Source organism: Carcharodon carcharias, chromosome 17, assembly GCF_017639515.1.
Source record: "Carcharodon carcharias isolate sCarCar2 chromosome 17, sCarCar2.pri, whole genome shotgun sequence".
NCBI classification, from domain to species: domain Eukaryota; kingdom Metazoa; phylum Chordata; class Chondrichthyes; order Lamniformes; family Lamnidae; genus Carcharodon; species Carcharodon carcharias.
In genome coordinates, this window is record NC_054483.1 from 94,025,676 (window position 1) to 94,053,608 (window position 27,933).

The 27,933-nt window shown below is 38.6% G+C and overlaps 1 protein-coding gene across 9 annotated transcripts; it reads right to left on the bottom strand.

The window, feature by feature from the left end:
• Window positions 1-21,350, bottom strand: LOC121289846 (zinc finger protein 518A). Of its 9 annotated transcripts, XM_041209749.1 has the most exons (4): window positions 20,610-20,971; window positions 20,052-20,100; window positions 17,526-17,775; window positions 1-7,841 (listed from the first exon to the last, which is right to left on the bottom strand). In XM_041209749.1, the coding sequence occupies exon 4, from the start codon at window positions 7,676-7,678 to the stop codon at window positions 2,204-2,206; it is 5,475 nt and encodes a 1,824-aa protein (XP_041065683.1). In that variant the 5' UTR covers window positions 7,679-7,841; window positions 17,526-17,775; window positions 20,052-20,100; window positions 20,610-20,971; the 3' UTR covers window positions 1-2,203. The 9 variants fall into 9 exon arrangements, with proteins under 9 accessions (XP_041065683.1, XP_041065681.1, XP_041065682.1 ...); XM_041209747.1 differs by lacking the exons at window positions 17,526-17,775; window positions 20,052-20,100; window positions 20,610-20,971 and adding exons at window positions 16,501-16,560; window positions 21,215-21,350; XM_041209748.1 differs by lacking the exons at window positions 17,526-17,775; window positions 20,052-20,100; window positions 20,610-20,971 and adding exons at window positions 16,492-16,560; window positions 21,215-21,350.
• Window positions 21,351-27,933: the final 6,583 nt, after the last annotated feature.

Consider the following 27,933-nt stretch of genomic DNA (forward strand, 5'->3'; position numbering starts at 1 on the left):
TTGTTTTAATTAACTTTATTTCTGAAGAAAATGTACATAGATGTATTCAAAATAGCGTGCATTTGTAAAAGCTGACCTTGAAAGAAATAACCCAATATTGGTAGTGCATAGCTATAAAATATATATATTTTTAAAAGTATTACGGTTTTGACACTGGTTATTTGGAACTCACTCAAATCCATTTCCAATATATAAAAAAAAAAAATTCCAATTTCAGCTCCAGCAAGCAATGGTTTATTTAGAAACACATACTAAAAACTGAAGCAAAAAACCTGCCTACATTAAACAAATTCCAAATCTAACATTCCTTTTGGTGCATTTACTAGTCAACGAAATGGTGTTTCAAAACCAGGGTTTACTTTATAAACTGCTTAGTACAGCAAAGAACCATTACTGTAAAAATATAACCCAAGTTATTAATGTTACATAAATATTTGCCTTTTTTATACTTTGTTATAAAAACACAGGTTTTCTTTACAAGTAGGCATGGTTTTACAATTAATAGAAAAATAGAACACTTCTGTAATATTGCCCCTTCCAAATATCAGAAACCTAGCAAACTACTAGTACCTTTCACATCTGCAGGAATAGAAATCCTACATGGAATACCAAATTCAGACTACTGAACTGTATTCTACATTAAACAGTATAAATTCTGCCACTGCACAATTTTCAGTGTTTCACAGTCAATTTAGGGTGCAGAGGAAGAAGACTACTGAATTATAATAGTTTGGACAGATCACCAATAAATGCACACTTTAAACAGGACAAGCAGGCCAGACAGACTCAATTGCAAGCAGCTACTCAAAAGATAATACGAAGACAGATGAGCAAACTGTATCCATATTAATTTGCATTTGTTTTCAAATTATGTTACCAGAGATAAAAGAACTATATACAAACCTACCTCTTTTTCATCCATAACTCCCTCTCTTAACATTGGCATCTGTTAGTTTGAAGAGGTGGAAAACAGTGCATAGGTTAAATGAGCAAACCAGCCAAAATTTTTCTGTGCCTGGGGTGGTCAAGGGCACCTGGTGTGTGCACCCATCCTGACATTTATAGCATTTCAGATCTCATCCCAATTATTGATTTTTACACCAATGGTGTCATAGAATCATTGTATCTCAGCACAGGAGGAGACCATTCAGTTCATGATGCTCTTTGAAAGGGCTATCTCCAATTAATCCCAATCTCTTCCTCTTTTGCCATGGTCCTGCAATAACTCTACACCTGCCACACATTGAACTTACAGCCACACACGACCCTCCTTTAAGGCCACATGAGGAGTGCAAAAAATGAGTTGCTGCTTTATGGGGTCATTGCAGCATGCTAGTGATACATCTCCTGAAAAGTGTGTGCCTCAAGATATATCCGAGCAAAATTCTGGTTCACTTTAAGGACGTGGATACCTTATTGACAATAATAAACACAAAGGGAAACCAAATACATGAATTATCCCAACCGCACTGCTTACCTCGCTGCATGTACATAAAAAGATACAAAATAAATGTATTAAATGAAAAAAGTACCAAATATGTTCTACATTTTATTACAATTCACTGCATAGAGAGTAATCAGGACAGCAGAAAACTGGGTGTTGACTGTTTCTAAATCTAAAAAGTTTGTTTAATCATTTGTGGTAACTTATTCTCATCATATAGCAAACAGAGGTTAGAAGTACAAATGATTGTCTTTGCTGAGTCCAACACACAATTGTGCTAAGCAGCACATGTAAATTAGGGCAAAATACAATTGATTGAGCCAAAATTCTCAACTATCATAATATACATTTCTACCACAAACAGTAATACCCCTCCTTACTGAAGATTTTAGATCAAAATAAAAAATCAAAAACTTTAAAAATATTGTTATTTGCACCAAATTCTCTGAAGTGATTCTGAAGAGTGCATTTATTCAGTTATTTATAGTATTAGGCAAATCCCAATACTGTGCCAAAACCACTGTTACAAACAGTTCCCACTATGAAAACACTACTAACATTCTATAAAAGCCTTCAGTACATTCAGGTTTGAACATTCTCATCATTCAGGTTCCAGAAGACATACCCCTAACAGTTCCTCTCAAAGTAAATTCACATTAACAACTGAAGTGGTGCATTAATGAATTGGACATACGTAAAACATAAAAATCACACATCACTTTCAGAGTCCTGGATCTTTTTCAGGCATTTAATCCACTATCAAGTCAAGATATTCCAGTCCCTCGTAGCTTCCATTAAATGTCGTTGACCATGACCCACCCAATCCTCCTGGTTATCAAATATTCGGCCACAAAACCAGCAGCTGAATTTAGCGTCAATAGTTTTACTTGAAATGGATTTCACAATCTGATAATTGTTCTTGCTTGTCTTTTTCAACTTTAACTTCAGTACATATCTTTCTTTCACAGGGCTCACTGGTTTTATCTTTTTGCACTGATTGATGAGGAACCCTTTTGTAGCTACTTGCACACTGCTGCAAGAATTCAACAAAGCACAAATTGTTCTTTTTGATAAAACTACTTTGAGAACATTTCCTTTACACTTCTTAATGGTTTTCATGACATTAACCACTTCAGGTACATCAACATCAGGATGATTAAGCACTATCACAGGCTGATTTCTTCTAGGGCATCTAATAAGCTGCCCATGATCAAAAGGTACAAGCCTTAGGGTTTTCACAATTCTACGACTAGATGCCATATTGTTAACTTCAGGTGGTTTGTTTTGTTCCCTCTCTTCTGTTCCTTTAAGCTGACTGAAGCTACTGGTTACCATCTTTGGTGGATTTTCAGAATTCTCCAACTTGTTTTTTAATCGTTTGCTGTATCTGAATACAAAATTTTCATTACATGACTTGCGTGGTTGCCACAGTTCATCAGATTTCTCATTATCCCATCGGCAGTTTGACTTTGTTGCAGACCTCTGTGAAGTAACTGAAGAGGCTTTATTGGTATTTCTTCTCTCAGCAGAACGAATTGATGAACTTCGGAGAGCTGGAGGAATGGGAAGTTTAAGGGAAGCCTGAGCATGGATTTGGGGAGGGATGCCATCATTTGCAGGAATTGAGGGCACAGGTTTACTCACTGGTAACAGGATACATGGAGAGCCACCAGTAAACAATACAGCCTGAGTTGGTTGCTGTAAAGGCTTAGTAAAGCTGCCTGCTGCATCATTGTGAAATGCCACTGGATTTTTCAGAAATTGGTTGCCCTTCATCCCAGACTCCCCATTAGAACTTTTAACAAATCGCAATAAAATCTTCTTAAGTGGTCCATTTTCTTCAGGCATGAAACTAGAATTGGCTACCGTTTCTTCACTTGTAACCCCAGTAGGTTTCTTCTGCATAATACACTGAAGCACAACAGTTTGTTGGTCTGGTTCATTTTCAGTACTTCTATTTGTCTGCATGCCCTCATTACCCAAACCAACCTCCTGTCTCAGTGGAAATGACAATGAATTATTTGATACAGTTGATTTAACATTTTCAAGTTGTTCACCGCATAAATGTGCATCCTGACCATTTATATTTAATGAACCTTTCTCAGCCGAATGGCTGTCATTAGTATCAAAAGCAAGCTTTGCATAAGAATGATGATCAAACACTGCAGAAACTGAACCTTTAGGTAAAGAGTCTTTGGAAGACAAAACATTTACTGGTGTGGTCTTCATACAACCTACTCTGGAACTACTCGTTAATGGACATGTATTTTGTCGACTTTTGTCAGTTACCAGTGTTTGTCCTTGCATACTGGCACGTGTACTATCCAATATCGGAGGGTTACCACCGCAAACAATGCTAGCAACTGCACCAAGTGTTCCATTACTGAAAGTAAGTATCAAGCCAGGCCCCTTATCTGGCAGGGAGGCAGAGTTTCCAGTAACAACTTTTGTTTGTGGAATTGATCCCCCAGAAACTACTTGCAAGCGGGATTGCTTTGTCAAATGCAAGGGCACTGCAGAACCTTTCTGTGATGGCTGGATTAAAAGCGGCTTAGTGATGCCAGCAAGGCGTAAAGGTCCCAAAAGTGCAACAGGTGCTACAGATGAGTTACTGCCTCCATTAGCAGAAGTACGAATTGCATCCTTTATCAACTGCTGGTTAATTATTTCAGCAGAATGAGTCTTTAACAGTGTATTCAGCTTTTCAACATTTGGTGGCATGCAACTGCTTGATTTAGGTGGAGTCTGCGGCACACTTCTCTCACCAAGACATTTCTCATTATCTAAAACACAGCTATCATTTAGAGAGTCCAACTGCATAGCCCAAGACTCTTCCTTAATAGAATAATTATGTAAAGCCATTTTATTTGTTGCAGTATGTGTACTGGTCTGTCTCTCTAGAAAACTAGTTGGACTACTTTTGGGACACTGTGGTTCACTGCAAGGATTTTCATCACCAAATATGGACGTACCCTTCAATGCATTAAGTAGTAACTGATTTTCTTCAGGAGCCAAACAACTCATTCCATCCCCAGTCCGCAATGAGAACACAGATGTGATTCTAGGCATTACTGGGGACACACTGCCATCAGAATCACTAACTTGCTCTTCCAAAAAGTCTTCAGCAGAGACAGTCTGATTCATGTTATCTTTGGTATAGGAGTCCATCATCTCTACATCTACTTTCCTACAATTTGATTTTTCTAAAAATAATTCTGAAATTGTTTCATCCTCTTCCGTATTTTGCAATTTAGTATTTGCCTCGGAATCACAGGCCCAATCTTTTGGAGACCAATTACTATTACATTCCCTAAGTTCTTGTTGGCTCTGCACTGTCGTACAACTTCTGACAGTGACTTTTTTTAATGCTTCAGCCTCCGCTGCAGACTGGCACATGCCTGATATTGGTACTTCTGTAGCATGGAAATTATTCAAATTATACAAACATTTCTCATAATTAACTTGGTTAGGTTCCTTTACATTGATAGGACAGATACTTTGTTCTGAAGCAGTTGCATTTAATAGTGCACTGCAAGAATTAAGGTTATAATTAACCATAGAATTATTACAGAGTTCATCACATTGTATGTTTAGAGTTTCAGCGCCCAGTTCACTTGAAGTAAAAAGGAAATTACAATTTGATGTAGCAGAACTTGTACATAATGTAGATGACATAGGGATGTTTTTTGATGACACCAATTTGCTCTCTGCATCAGATTCTTCATTAACTATTTCAGAAGGTTCTAGCATTTGCAGAAGTATAGGTGAATTAAGTTCATTCAAACCTTGGCCACCTGGATTTCGACAGCCAAGCAGCACGTGGGAAGGAACGTTTGTAAATGATGGTTTGCTGGAAATTGAAACACCAGCTGTTGAAACTTTTCCATTTAATAGACCATATTTTGGAATTATAGAGGCTTGAGAAGTTACAATACATTGTAGTTGTTGAAGATTTGACACTTGAATTCCACTAGCTTCTACTTTGTGTGGCTGTCCAGAGCTTGATTCAGCCTTAAAGGAACTTTGAGGAACAGCTTCTGATTGTTGTGAAATCATTCCTGTCTTTGAATTATCTCCTTGTACTATCAAACCACCAGATTGTTTTGAAGTAGAAATGTTCACCTTAGCATAATTGTGAATAAAAGGCAAATGGGTGCCGTTTATGGACTGTAATGAGGCATCACAATCCGACTGAGACATCTTCTTTCCACTGGATGTCTGCTCATTTAAGTATTGCCTCAAAGGGATTGCAATCTGGCTGATGGTTGAAGATGCTAATGTCCGTGTTGGGCTATTATTTGAAACTGAAGATTTTACTGAAGTTGTCGTCTTGTTTTGTATAACCTGGCTATCTGGCATATCCTTATTTACTGTAGCCTCAGTTAGATTCGATGAAGATGTTGGTAATAATTTTCCTGTTTGAGATGAGCTCATGCCTGCAAACAATGGTTCTAATGTTTTAACCTGAGTAAATTTACCATTGGTTACAGAAGATACGTGAGATACCTGAGGTCCTGAAGTATGCATCTTTGATTCCGCAGAATTATCCATTACCATGAATGCACGAGGCTGACTTGTGAAAAGATTTGATAATCTAATGGACTGCGCATTCACACTTGATGCATTTGTACCAGGTAATCTAACGTTTGAATTTCCTGCATTCTGAGGCAAACAGAGAGAGTTGCCATTACTGGCTAGGGTTTGAGAATTTGAAGCACTTAAGTTTTGTTTGCATGTAGGCATTAGCTTTATTACTAAATGTTGTTTGCCACTTACTACTTTGAAGCCCATAAATTGAGCACTATAATTAGGTGGCACTGATAATTTATTGTTCTTTAGTATTACAACAGGGGCCCGAGGAGAGACTACCTTACTGCCTTTTTGATTAGAACCACTTACATCGGCTGTCTTCTGTGGAGAGCTAGTAGAAGCTGTTGGCTTTGGTCCTGGAATTTCATCTTTCTCAGCGCTGATATCTTTAGGACTAACTACTTCTTCATTCGAATGTGAGACTACAGCTGGTCGAGACTGTTGTTCTTGATAGCTGACTTTCTTTGTTGCATCATCAGATCTCTTAGCATTATCCTTTGTAGGAGCCAAATTCGGGATGTGCCTTTTTTTCCTCCATTGAGCTTTCCGAGACACCCCATTTTTGTATCTTTTCAGAACAAGTTTGAGACCCGCTGAATTCTTCAATTTTCCTTTTTGGCATGGATCCATTTCTGTTTTTGAACTGCTACCCTCGGCCAGACCCTTATGGACAGCATTAATGTGTTTTATAATATAGTCTTTACGTGTTGCACCATATTTGCAGTATTGACAGCAAAATGGAAATGCACCTGTGTGTACAACAAGATGTCTTTGAAACTCACCTTTTGTGTAACTTACATGCTCACATTTACCACATTTGTACTGAATCACATCATGTCGGTGAATATGCTGAATAAAAGTGCCTTGATCCTTAGTAGAAAATCGGCACTTTTCGCAGCGAAAATTACCATTTACACCATGTTTCCAATTTAAATGCCTTCTCAGCTCTTGTAGAGTATACATTTTACCATCGTTGCAAACTTCACACTTAAGAAGAGGAGTACGATGTTTCAATCGGTGTTGGCTCAGTGTCTGAAAATCATTAGCAGTAAAACTACACAACTCACAGGGATATACAGGTAAGTCTGCAGCATGCAATTCCTGATAATGTTTCAGTAACTGTTTTGGGTTGTATTCAGCACCGTCTTTACATTTTTCACAACTAAAACGTAGAACCTTTACTAATACAGCTTTTGCTACCCCCTCTGAAGTTTTAGATGTCTCACCCAATGACTGTTGCACAGAACTATCCTTGAAAGAAATAACCCGATGGTCCACCTGAGCTAAGCTTTCTCTCCTCAGGGATTTCCTTGCAGTCTGGCTTCTACTTAGTGATGTTTTACTTTGATTTACAAGTAAGTATGGAGAGATCTTTTTTTTCACATCTAATCTTGACAGAACAACTTTTGCATTTTTAAGTTTCAATTTCAATTCTTGCGAAGACTCTTTATTCACATGTTTATTCACAGTCACTGAAGGTATAGATGAAGACCGTGCACACTTTTGTGCTACAAATCCTTTGTCCTTTTGTAAAAAATTTCCTGTAGGCAAACTTAGTTTCTTTCTACAACACTTCTTGCTATTTGAATCTACAAAAGCATTTGCATCACTGATTTGTGCAAAATTTCTCTGGTCAGATTGCATATTTCAATTTTGTGGAATGTTAATCAATGATGTTGTAGAGACTTGTTAGATGCCTTCTCTCCAATTGCTGCATGTCACAGTAGGTCTCAGAAAAGTCGTTTCTTCAGATGTGAGCTCAGGCAAAATTAGGCCATAGAATATTACTCCTCATGTGATGATCATTCTGTAAAAATAAAGAAAAATACTTTTCAATTGAGCTACTGCATAAAAGACAGACTCCGATGCACTGAACTAAATAATTCTCATGAACAAGAGCTACAGTGATATTGTGTAATTCAAAACTTCTGGTGCATTATTCCAAATTATCTAAAAAGACAAAATGTTTAAACTGAACCAAAATTTGGGAGGCTCTGGCTACAAAAAAGCTTTAATGCATGTTTAAGCATTGTTGAGAAATACAGCTAGCAAATGAAAATATATTGTTACAAGTTTTGGGTCTACTCTATTCTCTTCACTTCAGCAGCACTGACCTCTCCAATTATGCTGTTAATAGTTTATTGCTTATGTCGTTAAAATATACAGTGATTAAGGACTCGGATCAAATATAATGACAGTCAACCCCTTTAAAGGGGCTCTCAGTCCCCAATATGTTTTAAAAAAGAGTATAAAGAGAGTCATGGGACACTGGGGTAGTAGCTAGGAGGCAGAGGTCCATAAGGCTGCATCCTGTGAATAAACCTATCAAGGAAAAGATCTGTATCTTGTTTTGCACTTCACCATCTGGCTTGGATCCATTTAACATGGTAGCAGAAAATAATTACCTGAAGATGAAGATTGGAAGCTAAGATTTTCTTTTCAGACAGATGATTGGAGTTACTTTTGAGAAGAATGGCTGAAACTAAGTGTAAAGTGTCATAGTATAATTTCCCATTGGTGTTCTCAGAATTGGAGCTTTATGATCAAAGGAAAAAATGAAATAGACATGTGGACATGGGTTACATCCTTCTCATATGACCTTGGCACTGTTGCTTTCTATAAAAAGCAGGATCAGGTGCAAAGTATTGTTGCACATGGACAGGTTCCTGGATTTAACCGCAGTTAGATTCTCTGAAAGAGACACTCTTTTGGATCAGATGTTTGAAGCATAACAAACATTCCTCGGAAAACAGTAGTTTCCAGCAGCCTTCGTGGCACAAATGGGACATTTGGCAGCTTCACAAAACACAGGATTCAATGCTCGCGGCATTGAGACAATTCAGATATGGGGCGCAGTAGTCATTACAAAAGGAGGATGGAGATATTTTAGCAGAGCTGGCAGACAACTGGAATAGAGTAATAATAATAGAAGAACAAACCCCAGAATGCCCAGGTAATTATTAAAACTTGTTTTAGATGTGATTCAAAATACCATTGTGGGGTAAAAATTGTCCAAAATGGAACAACTGGGTTTGAAACAGAAGGTTCAGAAGAGGAAGATGATGATATTATAAAAGCAAAAAACTGCGGATGCTGGAAATCCAAAACAAAAATACCTGGAAAGACTCAGCAGATCTGACAGCATCTGCGGAGAGGAACACAGTTAACGTTTTGAGTCCGAATGATTCTTCATCAGAACTAAAGAAAAATAGAAAAGAGGTGAAATATAAAATGGTTTAAGAGGGGGTGGGACAAGTAGAGCTGGATAGAGGGCCAGTGATAGGGGGGTGGAGATAGCCAAAAGATGTCATAGACAAAAGGACAAAGGTGTTGACGGTGGTGACATTAGCCAAGATACATGCTAATGGTAACATTAAGGGTGGAAAGCAGGACGAGCAAGGTACAGATAGCCCTAGTGGGGGTGGGGTGGGGGGAAGGGATCGAAATAGGCTAAAAGGTATGGATAAAACAATGGATGGAAATACATTTAAAAATAATGGGAATAGGTGGGAAAAGAAAAATATATATAAATTATTGGAAAAAAGGGGGATAGGAAAGGGGGTGGGGATGATATTGATCAGTCTGAGGGGCCTGTACTGGTCACAAGAAGCTTCAGTCCGGTAATGTGTACTTGTCGTGGATTCATTTAATTGAGCAGTTTTCGACAATGGTTGCATATCCACATATATGGAACAGACTGGATGAAATAGTATTTGGATTCACTAAGCAGTAAGGATTAAAGTAAGGTCAAGGAATATGAAAGTTCTACATGCTTACATCAAAGGTTAATGCAGAAAATAAAAGCTCATGGTATAGGGAGTAACAATTTGGCATGGATAAGCTTGTTTTCTGTTAGCGAGCTAGCGAGTAGGCATAAATGTGTCAATTTCTGGCTGGCAAAATGTAACAAGCGGTGTGCCACAGGGATAAGTCTGGGCCTAAAATTTATATAAATGACTTGGATGAAGGGACCAAAGGTATGGCTGCTAAGTTTGCTGATGACACAAAGGTAGGTAGGAAAGTGACACAAGGAGGCTACAAAGGGACATAGCTAGATTAAGTGAATGGACAAAGATCTGGCAAATGGAGTATAAAGTGGGAAATGTGAAATTGTCCATTTTGGCAAGAAAAATGAAGCAGCATTTTATCTAAATGGAGAGAGATTGCAGAGCTCTGAGATGCAGAGGGATCTGGGCGTCCTAGTGCATGGATCTCAAAGTATGTAGAATGCAGGTACAGCAAGTAATTAGGAAAGCTAACAGAATGTTGTTGTTTATTGCGAGGGGAACTGAATACAAAAATGGGCAGGTATACTTCAGTTATACAAAGCATTGGTGAGACCACATCTGGAGTAGTGTGTACAGTATTGGTCTCCTTATTTAAGGAAGGATATAAATGCATTGGATGCAATTCAGAAAAGATCTACTAGACTAATACCAGGAATGGAAGGGTTGCCTTATGAGGAAAGGTTGGACAGGCTAGGTTTGTATCCGCTGGAGTTTAGAAGAGTAAGAGGGAACTTGATTTAAACATAAGATCCTGAAGGGTCTTGACAGGGTCGATGTGGAGAGGGTGTTTCCTCTTTAGGGAGAATCTAGAACTAGGAGTCACTATTTAAAAATAAGGGGTTGCCCATTTAAGATAGATAAGGAGAATTTTTTTTCTGAGAGTCAAGAAAGAGTCTTTGGAAATCTCTTCCTCAAAAGGTGGCAGAAACAGAGTCTTTAAATATTTTTTAAAACACAGGCAGATAGATTCTTGTTAAGCAAGAAGGTGAAAGGTTAATGGGAGTAGGCAAGAACGTGCAGTTGAGATTACAATCAGGTCAGCCACGTTCTTATTAAATGGCGGAGGGGCTGAGTAGCCTATTCCTGCTCCTAATTCATATGTTTATATGCTTCAGGTTTGGAGGTGACAACACTTTAAAGTCACCAAAAAGAGTGATGATTCCTTGTAGAATTGCTGCGATAAGTCACTTTATAAGTGCAGATCAATTATCTAGTGAGATACCCTAGCTGCTGAGCAAGCCATCGATGAAAAAGGCACAGGTAAAGTGATACGGTGTGATGAAAAGACAGTAATTCTCCAACATGGCAGTCAAACTAATTGGGTACATCATCTAGATTAATTGGGATTGATTATAAACTTGCAGAATCCGAGCAATTAGGTGATGAGGCACCCTGCACTTGACAGTTATGAGCAGAATACAGTAGATCTGGGGCTTGATGATGATAGACAATATGATACCAATACACAAGATAGAGCTATTCGTTCCAAAAGGTTAACCACCGAAAACTGGCACTATGGTAACATACATGCAAGGGGCATGTGAATGGAGGGATGCAACCATTGTTAAGGAGAGCAGGAAAAACCCATTGGCAAATACAAACATTGGCTAAATGTTCAAGAAGATGGACAAACAGTAAGATCGATGGAATAGCAAAACGAGGTAAAAATGTGGAAAGCTAGAAAATGCAGTGCAAGTTCCAATAGGGAATCTGGAAGTGATTCTGGACTTAGGAAAAGATCACATACTGGCAACAGAACCTCTAATCACAGGAGGGAAAGGTCACGTAACAGTAGTCCAGAATGAAGGCAAGCAGAGGCCATAGTTTGGCTAGAACAAGAATTCTAGAATGAACTAGGAATGCCACTAGAAGTAGAAGCCCTTATAATCAGGATGTTTTGTTGCCTACAAATAAATTAGTAGATAAATTGAGAGACGCACAACAAAAGAGTTGGATAGTTGGAAAGAATTTGGTGCACACTCTGAAGTACTAGGTAGGGGACAGCCAGCTTTATCACACAGGTAGATATGCACAGAAAAAATATTTCCTGATGGAACATTTAAGACTAGTGGCAAGACCAGTGACTTGGGTTTTTGAAGAGACACCTAATGATCAAGGTGTTAAGAGTAGACTCTCCCACAACAAAAAAAGCAATCTTGAAGATTTTCTTAGCCACATATTCTTGGAAATGCAAGTCGATTGATGTAAAAGGCACATATTTACAGGATGAAAAATTTCAAGTGTTATTGAAACCACCTAAAGGTGACAGGAAACTATAGAAGTTAAACAAATGTGTTTATGGATTAAATGATGCATTGAGGCTATGTTATTTCTTGATTAGGTCTCTCGCTAAAAGTTATCAGCTGAAAGCAGATGCAGTAAGGTTCTACTGTTCCATCGCAGGCATCTTCATGATACACGTAGTTGATCTTCTATGGGGAGGTTCTGCAGAATTTGAACAATTTGTTATAGATAAGGAAAGAGGAATTTAAGATTGAAAGTCAGGCTTCAGGGGCCTTTAAATATGTAGGGTTAGACATTAATCAGACTAGGTCAGGAGCAACCTTGAATCAAACATTTCTAGAAAGTGCTAATCATATCCCGATTAAACTGGACCAGATACTCACAAAGATGATCTTGCATTCAAGGAAGAAATAGACCAGTTGAGATGATGGATTGGACAGTTAAACTGTCTTTTCACTCAGATAATACCCGATGCCATTATGACATAAAAGAACTTAGTACTATGAAACACGCTACAGCTGAGGTGGTTTTCAGGGCAAATAAAACCTAAATTCAATTCAGGGTAATTATGTTCTCAATTTTCCTGCCTTGGGTGACCCAAAAGGTACAAAGTTAGTCCTTCTTAGTCATGCTTCCCATCTTCTGGGTGGTTTATCATATTCTTAGTGGGAAAATTGGAAAAAATGTAGTGTTACCTCTTGACTTAGGAAGCCAAGAAAATAAAAAGGGTGGTTAAAAGCACCCTAGCTGCAGAAGCACTGGTAGAAGCAATAGATATGAATTGTATTTATCTAATATTCTGAAGAAAATACTACACAAGGGACATTCTGAAAAAGGTTTGCCCGCAGAATGCTATGTGGACAACCACTCTCCTTGGGATAAATGTTCATTCAGCAGAGGGCGTCACTGAAAAAAGACTGTGGATTGACTTTACTAAGGAAGTGTTGGAAAAAGAGAGATTGCTAAAATAAAATGGGTTGACACGAATCATGTTCTAGAAAAATGATATCTTGTGTTATGATGAGTTATAAGAATTATGGAAAAACATTCTTAATTGCTTTGTATGTTATAAAGTTTTTTTTGTTTAAAGGAGGAAAGAAAGGGGAATCTTGATTGTGTTAAAGATACATAGGTGATAGGCATTGTTTGATTAAGGACTGGGATCGCAGCTAGGAGGCAGAGATTTGTAAGGCTGCATCCTGTGAATAAACATTGTGTCAAGGAAAAGGTCTAAGTCTTGTTTCGTACTTCATCTGGTTGAATCCATTTAACACATGCAAACTAGGTTCAAGAATACATCCATGTTGCCCAAGACATAATTTATATGAAAGTTAACGTCGGCCTTTTTTGTGATCTGAACTCTATATTGTACATTTTGCATGTGTTCTCCCATGCACTTCTTGAATCCTTCCAAAGGATGCTGAAATATTTGAGATATGAGGTCAGGCATAAACTGTTAGGCTGTTTTATGTTATAGGCAATTAACGATGAAGGTAAAAAGTAACATCAATCAAATCTCACCTTAATTCAACTAATCAGAGAACTCTCAAACAAGAAAATGAATAAAAATACACTACACTATTCTCATCAGCAGGTTTTCTTAACTTCATCTAGCCAGGATAAGGATTCCAGCCAACACTGGATTTAAATTGAACAAGTTTTTCATTGCTGGGCCAAGCCTGGACAATGGGCTCAAACAAAAGCAAAATTCTACAGATGCCAGACATTTAAGAAAAAAAGAGAAAATGTTGGAAATACTCAGCTGATTAGACAGTGCATGTGGAGAAATAAACAGATTTAAGCTTTCAGATCGATGTTCCTCTGAATTATTCCCCATCAATGATTCACCAGGAGGACTATTAATAAAACTAACTCCTCCCCCGTTTGGGAAGAAAAGGTTAAAAAATGCAATTTTCTAAATCTCTTGCCTACTACACTTGCCTCCCTGCTTCAGCTGATGAATAAATTTTCCTCCATCTGGAACATGACTTGGAAGAAGCACTGAATGAGGGCAACAAGGGCATGGAATCTACTGTAGATAGAGTCCTGAATGTCCATTACCAAAAGTGGCTTGGTAGCAACACAACACACCTAGCCCTGAAAGACATAACTGCCAGACTACATCTGCAGCAGATGGTGAAAGAACCAAGGAGGAAAAAAAACCTACTTGAACTCATCCATTTACCTGTCACAGATGTGTTTCTCCATGACAGTGCTAGGAATGACCACCACACTTTCCTCATGGAGATGAAGTCCTATTTTCACACTGAAGACACCTCCATCACATTGTGCAGCCCTACCACCATGCTAAATGGAATAGATTCAGAACAAATCCAGCAGCTCAAAACTAGGCATCCATTGGGTACTTTTGACCATCATCCACCGAATTGTATTCAACCATAATCTTAAATCTCATAGTTCAGCATATTAACTATTACCATCAAGTCAGGGGATCAACTCTAGTTCAATGCTGTGTGTATGAGAGCATTCCAGAAGCAGCACCAGGCATACTCAAAATGAGGTGCCAATTTGGTGAAGGGAGAACACAGGACCACAAAACATGCTAAAGCATGCAATAGCCAGAGCCTCACAACTAACGGATCTGATCAAAGCTCTTCAGTCCTGCCTCTTCCAATCACGAATGGTGGTGGACAATTAAACAGGAAGAGGAAGCTACAAAACAACTTCAATGCTGGCAGAGCCCAGAACACCAGTGCAAAAGAAAAGGCTCTGCAACTGCACGCAGCCAGAACTGCTAATTGGATGATCCAATTTTGTCTCCTCCCAAGATCTCCAACATCATAAAAGCCAATCTTCAGCTAATTCAATTAATTTCATGTGATAAAGAAAAGGCTGAGTATACTAGATACGGTGAGGGCTATAGGCCCTGACAATATCACATCCATGGTGCTGAAAACTTGTGCTCCAGAACTAGCTGCATCTTGAATAATGCTGTTTCAGTACAGTTACTGCACTAGACCAGATAAGACTGCAAAATTGCCCCAGTATGTCTGCCCACAAAAAGCAGGACAAATCCAATCTGGCCAATTATCACTCCATCAATCTACTCTCAATCAGTTAAGTGATGATCGGTCTTGTTAACAGTGCTATCAAGTGGCATTTACTCAAAAACAGCCTGCTCTCAAATGCACAGGTTGATTTCTACTAGGACCACTTGGCTCCAGACTTCATTACAGCCTTGGTCATAACATTAACAGAAGAGCTGAATTACATGGGTAATGTGGAAGTCCTCGCCATCAAGGCATCATTTGACAGATAGCAGAATCAAAGAGCACTAGTAAAATTAACGTCAATGGGAATCGGGGAAAAACTGCCAAGCATAAGGGAAAATGATTGTGGTTGCTGGAGGCCAATCATCTCAGAACCACAACATCAGTGCAGGAGTTCCTCTACCTGGGACCAAACATCTTCAGCTGCTTCAATGGACTTCCCTCCAACATAAGGTCAGAAGTAGAGATATTCACAAGTGATTACAGTTCCATTCACAAATCATATAAATAACAAAGCAGTCCATGACCACATGCAGGCAAGACCTAAGCAACATTCAGGCTTGGGGTTGATTAATGGTAAATAACACTCATGCCACTTATATGCCAGGCAAACACCATCTCCAACAAGACAGAATCTAATCACCTGCACCTGATATTCAATAACATTACAATTACATATCCCCCCCCGTACCTCCCACTCCAACAGCAGGAGGACACCACTAGCTAGAAACTTAACTGGTCAAGCCACCTACATGGAGGTCACAGGTATGATATTCTGGAGCAAGTGACTCACCTCTTGACTCCCAAAAGCCTGTCCATCAACTATAAAACAGAAGTCAGGAGTATGATGGAATATTCTCCACTTGTCTGGATGAACACAGCTCCAACAACACTTAAAGGTGGTCAAAACGATGTAGGGTGAAGCACCCCATTTGACTGGCACTCATCCATCACCTTAAAAATTCATTCCCATTGTTACTGGCACACCAGGGCTGCAAGGTGTACCATTTACAAGATTTACTGCAGCAACCTGCCAAAGGTTCTTACCAAAATTGAGACATCTACCACCTAAAAGGACAAGGCCGGCAGGTGCATTTGCCATCCACTACATGCAAGACCTAGCTGAAAATATATTGCCTTTCCTGCTTTGTGGCTGGGTCAAAATCCTGAAACTCCCTACCTAAAATTGTGGAAGTATCTTGACCACAGACTATAGATGTTCACAAAGGCAGCTCATCATCACCTTCTCAAAGGCAATTAAGGACAGGCAAAATATGCTGGCCTTGCCAGCAACATTCACATCCCATGAATGAAAGAAAGCCATCCAGGATTAATGGGCATTTAGAATGAGACAAGAGTGATGAGACAAGAGACTCTTTATTGATAGACAGACTAAATATTCAAAAAAACCTACTTAACTGACTTTAGTACACATCTTAAATGCCTGTTCCATTAAGTAGCTTCAATCTGAGGCTTTTTAAACCTAAATTAAAAAAGTTATTAAACAATTAGACAACATATTTCTATTTTTTTTCCAATGAAAAAAATCAAAAATACCAAAACAACCACAGAAGAAATAAGGTGGGGGTGGGTAGAAAGAGAAATCATTTTTATATTTCATAAATAAATGATCTCTAATAGTGCTGCATGAGGATTCAAAACTTGTACAATCTGGAAATATTTTATTTGTGCAAACAAATCTGTGGCATTATACTGTAAAACAATACATAATAGAAACTGCTAGTACAATAGTAGGATTTAAAAGCAAGAATAAGCTAGAACATTATAAAACAATAGCATAAAGCATGTTACTGGTTTTGTTACAGAAAGCACTCATAGCAGGAAAAATTAAGGTACACAGGTAAGCAGAGGCCACTGATAAAACAACTCATTTAAAAACAAAGTTTACCAATGTGCTGAACATTAAAGGAGGTAACTGTGAATTTAAATTAAAAGTACCAGCTACCATTAAACATATAAACGGATGGGGGGGGGGGGGGGGGGGGGGGCAGTGGACAGAATATCAAATTAAAATGGAGAATGGGGCAGCAGCAGATCGCTATCTGCCTGACTGCACCCCCATCTCATTCTCATTTTCTGCCCTTAATATCTAGACCTGATATTTCCCGTTCTCCAAATCTGTGTTCCCATGTCAATCATCTCTCTTGCCCATGAAATGTAGATTTAAAAGACAGGAAACACCTTGCCCCCACCCCCAACTCACCATTTTGTTCTTTCTCGCATTGCTGCTCTACAACATTACCAACACTAGGACCCACACTCCACATCCACTAGTGTTCCTAGATAAACCTATTTTCCTTAACTAGATGTGCTAAATACTTGATATCTAATTCCAATTGATACTCAAAAACTTTATGTATTCTCAGCTTTAAGACTGATAAGGAATGGAAATTAATTGCACAGGTATTACATAACCAAAGAAAATACCTTGAACAAAAACTGGCTGCTCCAGCCAAGAACCCCCTCTCCCAACAAAGGTTTCAGCATCCTCATCAACCTGACAGCCATTCTGAAAAGTCAGATGCACAAGGGTGGGATTGAAGAAAGCACACAACCTAGAGCAGTAATCAGCAGGCCTTCTTTGTGAACCAAGACCTTGGGCAGTCAATGTAAATGGGAAATCCTCCATATCTTTCTCACCCATTTTGAACTGAAGCAGCATATTTCTTGTGGATCACTATATATTCAGGTAAGTAAGGAGATAAGGAAGGGGAAATTATCATCATTCATACATTGTAAGATTCAATATTTAAAACCTGAAAAAACATATTGCACTACTGATTGCTCCTTGCCAAATAAAGACTGCCCTCTAGATAGGCACCTATCACTTAGCAATGATTCTTTTTATTGTTTCAGTAATGGAATTATTCAACAAGGTACTGTTAAACAGTCATTAAGGGCAATCCTACAACAAAGTGAACTTGAAACCAGGCATAAGCATTGGCTCCAGCTTTATTCAGATGGGCCTAAAGGCAGTAAGGCCATCAATGTGTCGGTGACTTGGGCAATTGTGCAGGCTTCATGCCTTCAAATTATCTAAAGCAGCCGAAGTGTACCCCAGAAACTTAAGTTTTAGATATATTTGCCCATAATATATCCACAATTATCTATCCAAAGCAATTTAAAAAGTTAAGCTATATTTCAGTTATATCTTACATTTTGTAACACACCAAAACTAGTTTTAAAACAAAAACATAATACATTTTACTTTCTATGTAATTGAAGCATTTCTTCACACAATCCTCAAGCATAACTACAAATCAAGATATCACTTATTATCCAATTACTTGCCTCAAAAGAAATGTAGGTTTCATACTCCAAGATGTTCAGCTTTAAATTATTTTATAGCATAGACAACTAACATGCCTGAACCTATTTTGATTATGATCCCGCTTCAAAACTAAGGAAAGTAAGAATGTTTTTTCAGATAGAGACATTATTAAAGGATTATTTGTGGGTCTAATATTTCACCCAGTCAATGGGTGAAAAATTCCACCCAAGGATTCATTTTAAACAAGTGTTTGTAAACTATTTCTCATACAAGTATTAAATACTTCACACAAGATATCTTTTTACATGCAGTGGGCTTTCATTTAGAAAAATTATTGCGCCATTGAGAAACCTTGAATGCTATTTTCAAGAAATTAATTTATAAAATATCTTATTTGAAGAAGCGCATACTGGTGAGTTTTCACACAAATTCAATTTCTTGAACAACCAACTTGACGTACTCAAGTCACATCAGCAACTTGAAAACATTAACATTGCATTTCTATAGCCTGGCCTTACATTTTTATACTACTTGGTGGCATAACACCGAATAACAACACCTTGCATTAATACAGTGCCTCTAATGTGGCAAAATGTCCTGAGGTGTTTCACAGGAATGTATCAAAGTTTGAAACAGAGCCAAGAAAGGAGATATTTGGGCAGATGACCAAAAGCTTGATCAAAGAGGGAAGTTTTATGGAGAGTCTTAAAGGAGGAAAGAGAATCAGAGAGTTTGTGGAATGAACTCAAGATCTAAAGGTGCTGAAAGTATGATCGCCCATCCCTAATTGCCCTTGAGAAGGTGGTGGTGAACTGCCTTCTTGAACCGCTGCAGTCCATAAGGTGTAGGTATACCCACAGTGCTGTTAGAGACAATTCCAGGATTTTGAACCAGCAATAGTGAAGGAACAACAATATATTTTCAAGTCAGGATAATGAGAATGGCTTGGAGGGGAACTTCCAGGTGGGGTGCCCATGTGTCGCTGCCCTTGTCCTTCTAGATGGTAGTGGTCGTGGGTTTGGAAGGTGCTGTCCAAGGAGCCTTGGTAAGTTCCTGAAATGCCTCTTGTAGATGGTACACACTGCTGCCACTGTGTGTCGTTGGTGGAGGGAATGAACATTTGTGGATGAGGTGCCATTCAAGTGAGCTGCTTTTTCCTGGCACATCATCCACAAACTCAGGGCAGCAGGGCGGGGCGTTGTAGGGCTGGAGGAGTTGACAAAGATAGAGGGATTTGAAAACAAGAATGAGAATTTTAAAATCAAAGCATTGTTCAAACAGAATTCAATGTAGGCCAGCAAGCACAGGAAGATGATGGTGAACAGGTCTAGATGCAAGTTAGGGTGTGGACAAATGTGTTTCACATAGCAGTTAAGTTTATGGAAGATGGGAGGCTGGACAAGAGTGCACTGGAACGGTCAAGTCTAGAAATAACAAAGGCACCAAATTGTCAATTAAAGGAGTTTGGAACAAATCCTTGTTAACTCTATGGAGTTCCTGATCTCAGATGTGTGCTGTGGGTGTGCTAGGTGGAGGAAAGAGAGAAGTGAAAATTCTCACACCCCATTAAGTAACCCAACTGATGTTGAATCAACGTTTTAGTTTTCAACTGTAGGGGGAAAAAATGTTTTCTTTTATGTAATCCAAACCTGTCAATGCTAATTTCCAATAACAACTCTCACTTTCTAGGGGGGAAGAAATGGGTGGTAAAAGAGTGTAACCTCATTGGATCTGTGGAAAAATTCCAGACGATTCAATTCAGTAGATTAGTAAATTCTCACACCACTTTGCTAAAGCAATTTAATAGTATTGGAAATAGCACAAGCTCCAATAGATAGCATTTTAACTATTTTTAAGATGTTTATTGTTAACATTAGCCAACAATGGTGATAAAATACTAAACCTTCAGGTTTTTAACATCACTTCTCTAAAAGCATGAGCACCATACATTAATAAAAATTGCACAGATGCCCCATTATCATAAATAATGTCAAAACATGGGGTTTTGGTGAAAATTAATCGAATTACAAAACTACCAATGCACAATGTACCGAATTTGGTGACAACTCAACAATTTATTTTTAAAAACGTTAAATGTCCATATGTAGCTCATTTATATTTCATCAGCCCTGGTCACAGTTTACACGTGTCGCACACAAAACGACCAACGAGCTAAAGCGAACATTTTAAACTGAAACAATTTCAAGGTGAACAAGTACAATTCAGATCCATCTACTTACATGAGACTATTCGGCGGTAAATGCTTTGAAAAGTTCTCGACTGGACCGCAACGGAGAATCAAAATACTCTGGACAGCAGAGTTTATTTTGCAATTATTAAGTATCCTGACTTAATTTCACTGGGGCTTGATCCGAGGCCGAGAATCACGAATAGAAATCTATTTATCCCCGCCGTCAAAATGGCGGACGTATACACTAAGGCGGAATTAAAAAACTGGTGGATGGATTTCCTTTTAGCCGAGCGCTGTGAGCCCTCGGACAATCGCTTTAAACTACAACGGCGACGCCAAAGCCCTTTGGCCGTCCGTTCGACTCCAGGCCTCCACGTATCTGCACTTTCCGACAGTTTATCGGCTGCACTATTTACTCTCAGCCCGAAAATGTCCTCCGCCCACGGCTGGTGCAAGTGAGCCGACATTTTCTTCAGTGGTGGCGATGGGAATCCTTTTTTTGGGGGGGGGGGGGGGGGGGGATAACCCCCCCGGCGGCTGACAGGCGGGGGTTGGAAGTGAAGGGGTTCCCCCCTCCCTCTTGTCACTTTGTTGGCTGGTGGGTATTTTTTTTTAAAAAAATAAAAGCAAAGCAAGTTTTCGCAATATTCTTACCATTTTTGGAAAGTGGTGTGAGGGTCACTATGAGCCGCCATGACAGTCCCATCCGGGCATTCTGCTGCTGTTGTTGTTGTGGAGACGCCGGGTTCCTGCGGCCGAGCGGCGGCCCTGGGCTGGGGGAGGCGCTGCCGGGGGATGGGGCGGCGGTATGTTACAGGCGACTTCCGTCAAAATCGCTGCTAGTCTTCCTGTTTGAATATTGCACACCAACCGCAATTTTGTGTCAAGGAGCAGCAGCAAGTGGAAAATGATTCCCTATTTTGAACACACTGAAGGGTGACTAGTTTACAAGGCCTCCTGATTCACATTGCAAACATCATATCTATATATATATATATAAATGGAGCCCCCTTTCATCAGCATCAAATTCCCACCTGTGAACTGTTGATGTTACCTCTTGTTGGCAACTTCTGACAAAATCTCCATAATCGGAAGGTCTTAGATACATTTAGCAGGAAATGTCATCAAGCAACAAGGTGTTTTTTTTTAAAAAAACAAATCTTGTTATTTTCAATTTGTTACTGTTAAAAATAATTCAAGGATGTATATTGAGTGTGTAGTGCATTTTTTTACCTAGTGAATATTAAGAATATGGAAGGCGAGGCACCACTCAAATATTGAAGTCAGAATTCACAAGTGTGGTTTGCGTTGCAGGTGAACAAAAGAAACTGAAACATGCGTCAGCTAACAAGATTGCCCAGGTTGAGAAATTAGTAGGTGCAGCATAGCATATTTATGGTTTTTTCCAGCTCTCATATAGCAAACTACTTAAATTTAAATATATTTGTATTTCAAACTTTCTGTATCCTAGGATGTTTTGCTGGTGCTATCCAGCATATTGGCACTTAATTAAAAATGTTCTCTGAGCAATGTCAGCAATGTGTAGTGGTGAGTGAACTGTTGAAGTTACCTCTTGTATTAGCAGTTTCTGACAAAATCTCCATAGTCGGAGTGTCTTAAATACATTTAATATGAAAAGTCTTCAAGTTACCAGGCTTTCTTCTTAAAAAGAATAACAAATCTCGCTATTTTCATTATTTTAGATGCTGAATTTCCTATTATACCAACGTGGATTCAGTGGGCTGAATGACCTCTTTCTGTGCTGCAATAACTCTTTGACTATTTATTAATTAGGTTTATAGTCTGTTTCACTCCAGCAGATCATAAATGTTAAATTCATTTATCTTCCCAATGTTGACAGATCTGATGTTAGCTGCAAGATATTTTTGAAATTGCATCACTCATTATGATGTACTGCAAATCTTTTTGAAGTCTTAGCTGAGTGTTAAAAGTAAGCTCGCTCTGGTTGCGGGAATCTGGTATCATTGGTGGTTTCAGTGTTGATATCGAGCACATAAACATTGATATTCTTAATGCTTGGTCTTCCTTAATCTTGACAGCACCGTCTACTCTGAGCCCAAATAACAACATAAGAAATAGGAGTAGGCCCCTCGAGCCTGCTCCGCCATGCAATAAGCTGATCTGATTGAGGCTTTAACTTCACTTTCCTGCCTGACCCCATTACCTTTGACTCCATTGTAGTTTAAAAATCTGCTTAATTGGAAAATGGAACCTCCAAATCTAGTCATTACCAAAGCTGCATACAGGAAGCTGTTCTTCACACCAAACAACAACTGCCCCCTATAAAAGTCAAACCTGACCCAAGATAGGCCCTTCTCATTTGTTTTGCAAAAAAAATTATGAGAATAAAACTGGATTGTTTCAAATTGATTTGATAATTCAAAGAGGCTCCATCTTCTTCACCAGCCCCAAAATATAATTGTATCTATTGAAGGAAAGAAAGTTTCTACTGTACTTATACAGCATCTTACATATCCACAAGGCATTCTTTGCAACTAATAAAGTGGATTTTGGATTTTAATCATTGTTGTAAATAAACAGAGCAGTCAAATTACATACAGCAAAATCCCACAAATGGCAATGAGATAAATGACTAGATCATTTTTTTATCAAAAGCATTGGTTGTAGAATGAATCTTGGTAAGGATTCTTGCTCTTCTTTAACCATTGTCACATGATTGTTTACACCCAACCGAAAGTTTAATGACATCTGAAGGACAGTATCTCCAACAATGCAGCACCCTCACTACTGCACTAAGTTGTCAGCCTAAACTCCAGTGTGGGATTTCATTGAATTACAGACGTGTAAAAGAACAGAAGGGGATCATTCAGCCCATCATGCCTGTGCTGGCTCTTTGAAAGAGCAGCCATGCTAAATCTCATGTTCCTACTTTGTGCCCATAAATTCCTCATCCTCAAGAACCCATCCAACTCTCTTTTAAAATTATTTATACAATCAGATTCCACTACCTTTTATGGTAAAGTGTTCCATATCCCAACAACTCTGAATGAAAATAATTTTCCTCATCTCCCCTCTAGATCTTATGTCAATAAAGTTACATCCATGATCTCTGGTTATTGGTCCACTCACCAGAGGTAATAATTTTTTACTGTCTGCTTTGTCAAACCTCTCAACATCTTGAAAACATCTGTTGGGATACTCCTAATCTTCTCTGTGTCAAAGAGAAAAATCCTAACTTTTCCAATCTCTCATCATAACTAAAGTTCATCATCCCTGGTAACATTCTGGCAAACCTCCATATCCCATCTAAGTGTGATGCTCAGAATTGTCCAACTAAGGCCTACGCAGTGATGTATAAAATGCCAGCAAGATCTCTTTGTTTTTATATTCTGTGCTTCTGTTTATACACACAAGAAACCCACATGATTAGGGCTCATGAGATTAGGGATAATATATTATGGATTGTAAATTGGTTAATGGGCAAAGAGTAGAAAGTTGGAATGAATAGGTCATTTTTGGGATAGTATTTAGTAATTAGTGGGTTTCCAAAAGGTTAAATGCTTGAGCCTTCAAAACTATATCAGTGAGTTAGATCAGGGTACCAAATGTAATATATGCAGGTTTACATTTGACATAGAGCTTAGTGGTAAAGTAAACTGTGAGGAGGATGCAACAAGTCTGCAAAGAGATATAGACCAGATAAATGATTGGACAAGAAAGTAGCAGATAGAGTACAATGTGGGGAAGTGCCAAATTATTCAATTTGATAGGAAGCATAGAAAAGCAGAATATTTTTCAAAAGGCAAGAGACTAGTAAATATTGTTCGTTAGAAGATTTTTTTGAATTCTTGCTTAAGAATCACAGAAAGCTGACATACATCCTATGAAGAGAGATAAAGTGGAATGGGCATATGTTCTTTGGTATTTAGAAGAATGAAAAATGATTTCATTGAAACATATACAATTCTTAAAGGGTTTGACAGGGTAGATGCAAAGAGCTGTTCCCTCTGGCTGCAGAATCTAGAACTAAGGGTTGGACAGCCCTCTCATTCCTGTAATCAATCAGTTGAACATTTGTTCCATCCCCTTTTGAGGCAAGGATATCCTTTAGGTAAGAAGACCAAAACTCTGCACAGCAGTCCAGGTGTGGTCTCACCAAAGCCCTGCATAATTGCAGAAAGATTTCCTTAATCTTGGACTTCAAAACACTTGCAATAAAAAGTGATAGTCTCAGGATAAGGGGTCAGCTATTTAGGACTGAAAAAAAATTTTAAGAATTCTCGATGTTCAGTCATTGAGTATATTCAAGACTAAGATCAATAGATTTTTGGGCACTAAGGTTATCAAAGGATATGGCAGGGAAGTGGATTTGATGTAAATGGTCAACCTTGGGAACTTATTGATTGGTGGAACAAGTTCAATCAGCCAATTGCCTAATTCTTATGTTCTGACATGCTTTTTTAACCAGCTTATCAACTTGCTGTGCCACCAAGGTATCTCTGCTCATCTACACTTTTCAAAATTGTGCCATTTATAGTATGCTTCATTCCATATTAATCCTCCAAAGTATATCACTTTGCCCTTCTCTATACTGAACTCCATCTGCCATGTTTCTATCCATTTCACTATTCTGTTTATATCATCTTGAAGTCTACAATTATCCTCATCACTATGTACTACTTTGCCAAATTTTGTATCATCCGCAAACTTTATAATACTGCTCCCTACACTCAAGTTTAGGTTGTCAGTAAACATTACAAAGACTTGGGAAACACCACTGCAAATCACTCCCCAGTCTGAAAAACATCCATCACGGCCTCTGCTTTCTGTGATTAAGCCAATTTTATTTCCAAACCACTGCCTTCCTGTTTAATTCCACGAGCTTCCATCTTATTAACAAACCTCCTGAGCAGCATTTTGTCAAATGTCTTTTGAAAGTCCATATATACAACATCTATTGTGCTACAATGATTAACGTGCTCCATTAAGTCATCAAGAGATTTAATCAAGTTGGTCAAACTTAATTTGCCTTTAACAAATCTATGCTGGTTTTCCTTGATTAACCCATGACTTTCCAAATAAAAGTTTATATTGTCCATGATAATGTTTTCCAGAAACTCCTCTATCACTGATGTTGACTGGCCTGTAGTTTGAAATACAATCAGTTCTGCATGGCCTATCTGGGTTGCCATAGTCATGTGACTATGCCATCTTGAGATCAGTTCAATAAAGACCTCTCACTGAAAAGCCCTGCTGTTATTAAACATGGAATATGGTGTCAGGAAGTAGAGCTAAAATAGAGATTTAAAATCCTGTAAATGCTACAGAGAAGATATTGAGAACCCAGGCCACACAGAAATGTTCAAATCTGCTAAAAGCTGATGAAAAAAGGACAAAGAAAAGCAAACAAACCTAAGGCCACAAGTCAGATACTGAGTCAGATAGTGAGTGAACATGGCTGCTGTAAATTTCCCCCTCTCAGCTCCTCTTGAAATGAAAGGCAAAATGTGGCAGAACTGGCAGTTTTTCCACAGGAGCGTCCTGCAACCTAGTGATTTTCATAGACCTGTACGAAGTAGCTGAACGTGGTGATCCACAAATGAAGCCCCTGAAAGTAAGGTTGGTGGTATGATGTTTATGCCGAGAGGACAAATTAGCCTGAGAGCCCAATGCAATGGCAAGAAGGAAGGTCTAGAATTCCAGATAATCGATAGGATGCAGCAGCCACTCATAACTTAAGCAAATCTAAAACTTGGACTGGTAACCCTGAATGTGCCAACAATGGGCAATAAAAGATCCCAGAATGAGGGAGAGAATATTCAAGTAAACCACAAGATGGTTGCCAACGACATCTATGTAATGAAATGCACAAACCAAAGGTTAATAAAGTTTTTCTACAGCAAAATGTTTACATCAGAGCTGAACTAGAAGATTTGAAGTGCAAGATTCAAGCTGAGTATATACCATAGAAAACGCATGATCAACTGAAGTCTTCAATTGTGCAGGACCTGAACAAATTTCAGAAACTGCACAAAGGGAGCAGGAGGAAATAATTACCCTCAATTCCACAGTTGGCAAAACAAAGTGGGAGCTTGAAAAACCCAATCAGATGTACAGCCAGGCAAAACGGCAGGCAGAAAAGGCATGCAAAGAAGTTGCGACCCTGAAAGACTTCTTGAAGAATTAATATGTAGTCATGAAAAAAAACGTGAGGAGCTACCTTCATAATCTGGAAGTTATCAACCCAGCAGAGACTGGCTAGTAGAATAAACAGCTGTTATTGCATGAGAACAGTGTGTGTATAGTAGGTAATTTGGGTAAATCACAGTTACACATGGTTGCGCATGCAAATTTGTCTTTTCTTCACCAGAAAAAGGGGGGTGTTTGTTTCTTTGTTTGGTATGAAAAGGGGGATGATTGGGTTTGAAATGTAATCAGTTCTACATGCCCCATCTGGCTTGTCATAGTCATGTGGCTATACCATGCACCATTCTCTCTGGAGGCTGCATCTTGAGATCAGTACAATAAAGACCTCTCACTGAGAAGACACTGAGAAGCTCTGCTGTCTTCAAGCACAAAACACTGGCTCTTCTATCTCTCTTTAATAGTGGTATAACATTAGCAACTTCCAGTCCTCTGGCACTACTCCTGTTTACAACGAGGATTGAAAGATTGTGCCAAATGCTTCTGCTGTTTCTACCATTCATTTTTTCAGCAACTGAGCATGCATTCCATCCAGACCAGGTGGCTTACCAACTTTCAATAATGTTAACCCTTTTAGTATGCCTTCTTTAACTATTACTGTCCAGAGTATAACATCTTTCTCCTCTTTACGTGTAATCTTCACATCATCCTCTTCCTTTTTGATGATGGATTTAATGTACTCACTTTATATTTTAGCCAAGTCCTCTGCTTCTATATGAAGATTTTCCTTTGGATCCATAATAGGCCCAACATTTTCCTTTGCAAACCTTTTACACTTTATATGTTTATAAAATGCTTCAGATTTAATTTAATGTTGACTGCAAATCTTTTCTGCTAATCTTTGCCTCCCACATTAACTTCTTAAAATCACTGCTCTACTTTCCCTGACCTTCTGGTTATTAACTGAATCTTGCTCCTGACATTTGTCATAACCCTTTCTTTTCTGTTTCATTTTAATTTTAATTTTCTTCATCATCCAAAACACATTAGCTTTGGATGTCCTCAGTTTCTTTTCAAAGGAATATGTCCAGTTTATACCTTAACTATCTCTTCCCTGAATATCTTCTATTGCTCTCTAACTGTTTTACCTTGGAATTGCCTTTTCCAATCTACCTGTGCTATGTCCCTTCTTAAATCACTGAAATTAGCTCTTCCCAATTGAGCATTTTTTACCTTCAATATTTGTT

What these genes read in the sequence shown, in the direction of transcription:
- LOC121289846 (XM_041209745.1), bottom strand. Translation starts at nt 7,678, where the DNA reads ATGCAATCTGACCAGAGAAATTTTGCACAAATCAGTGATGCAAATGCT.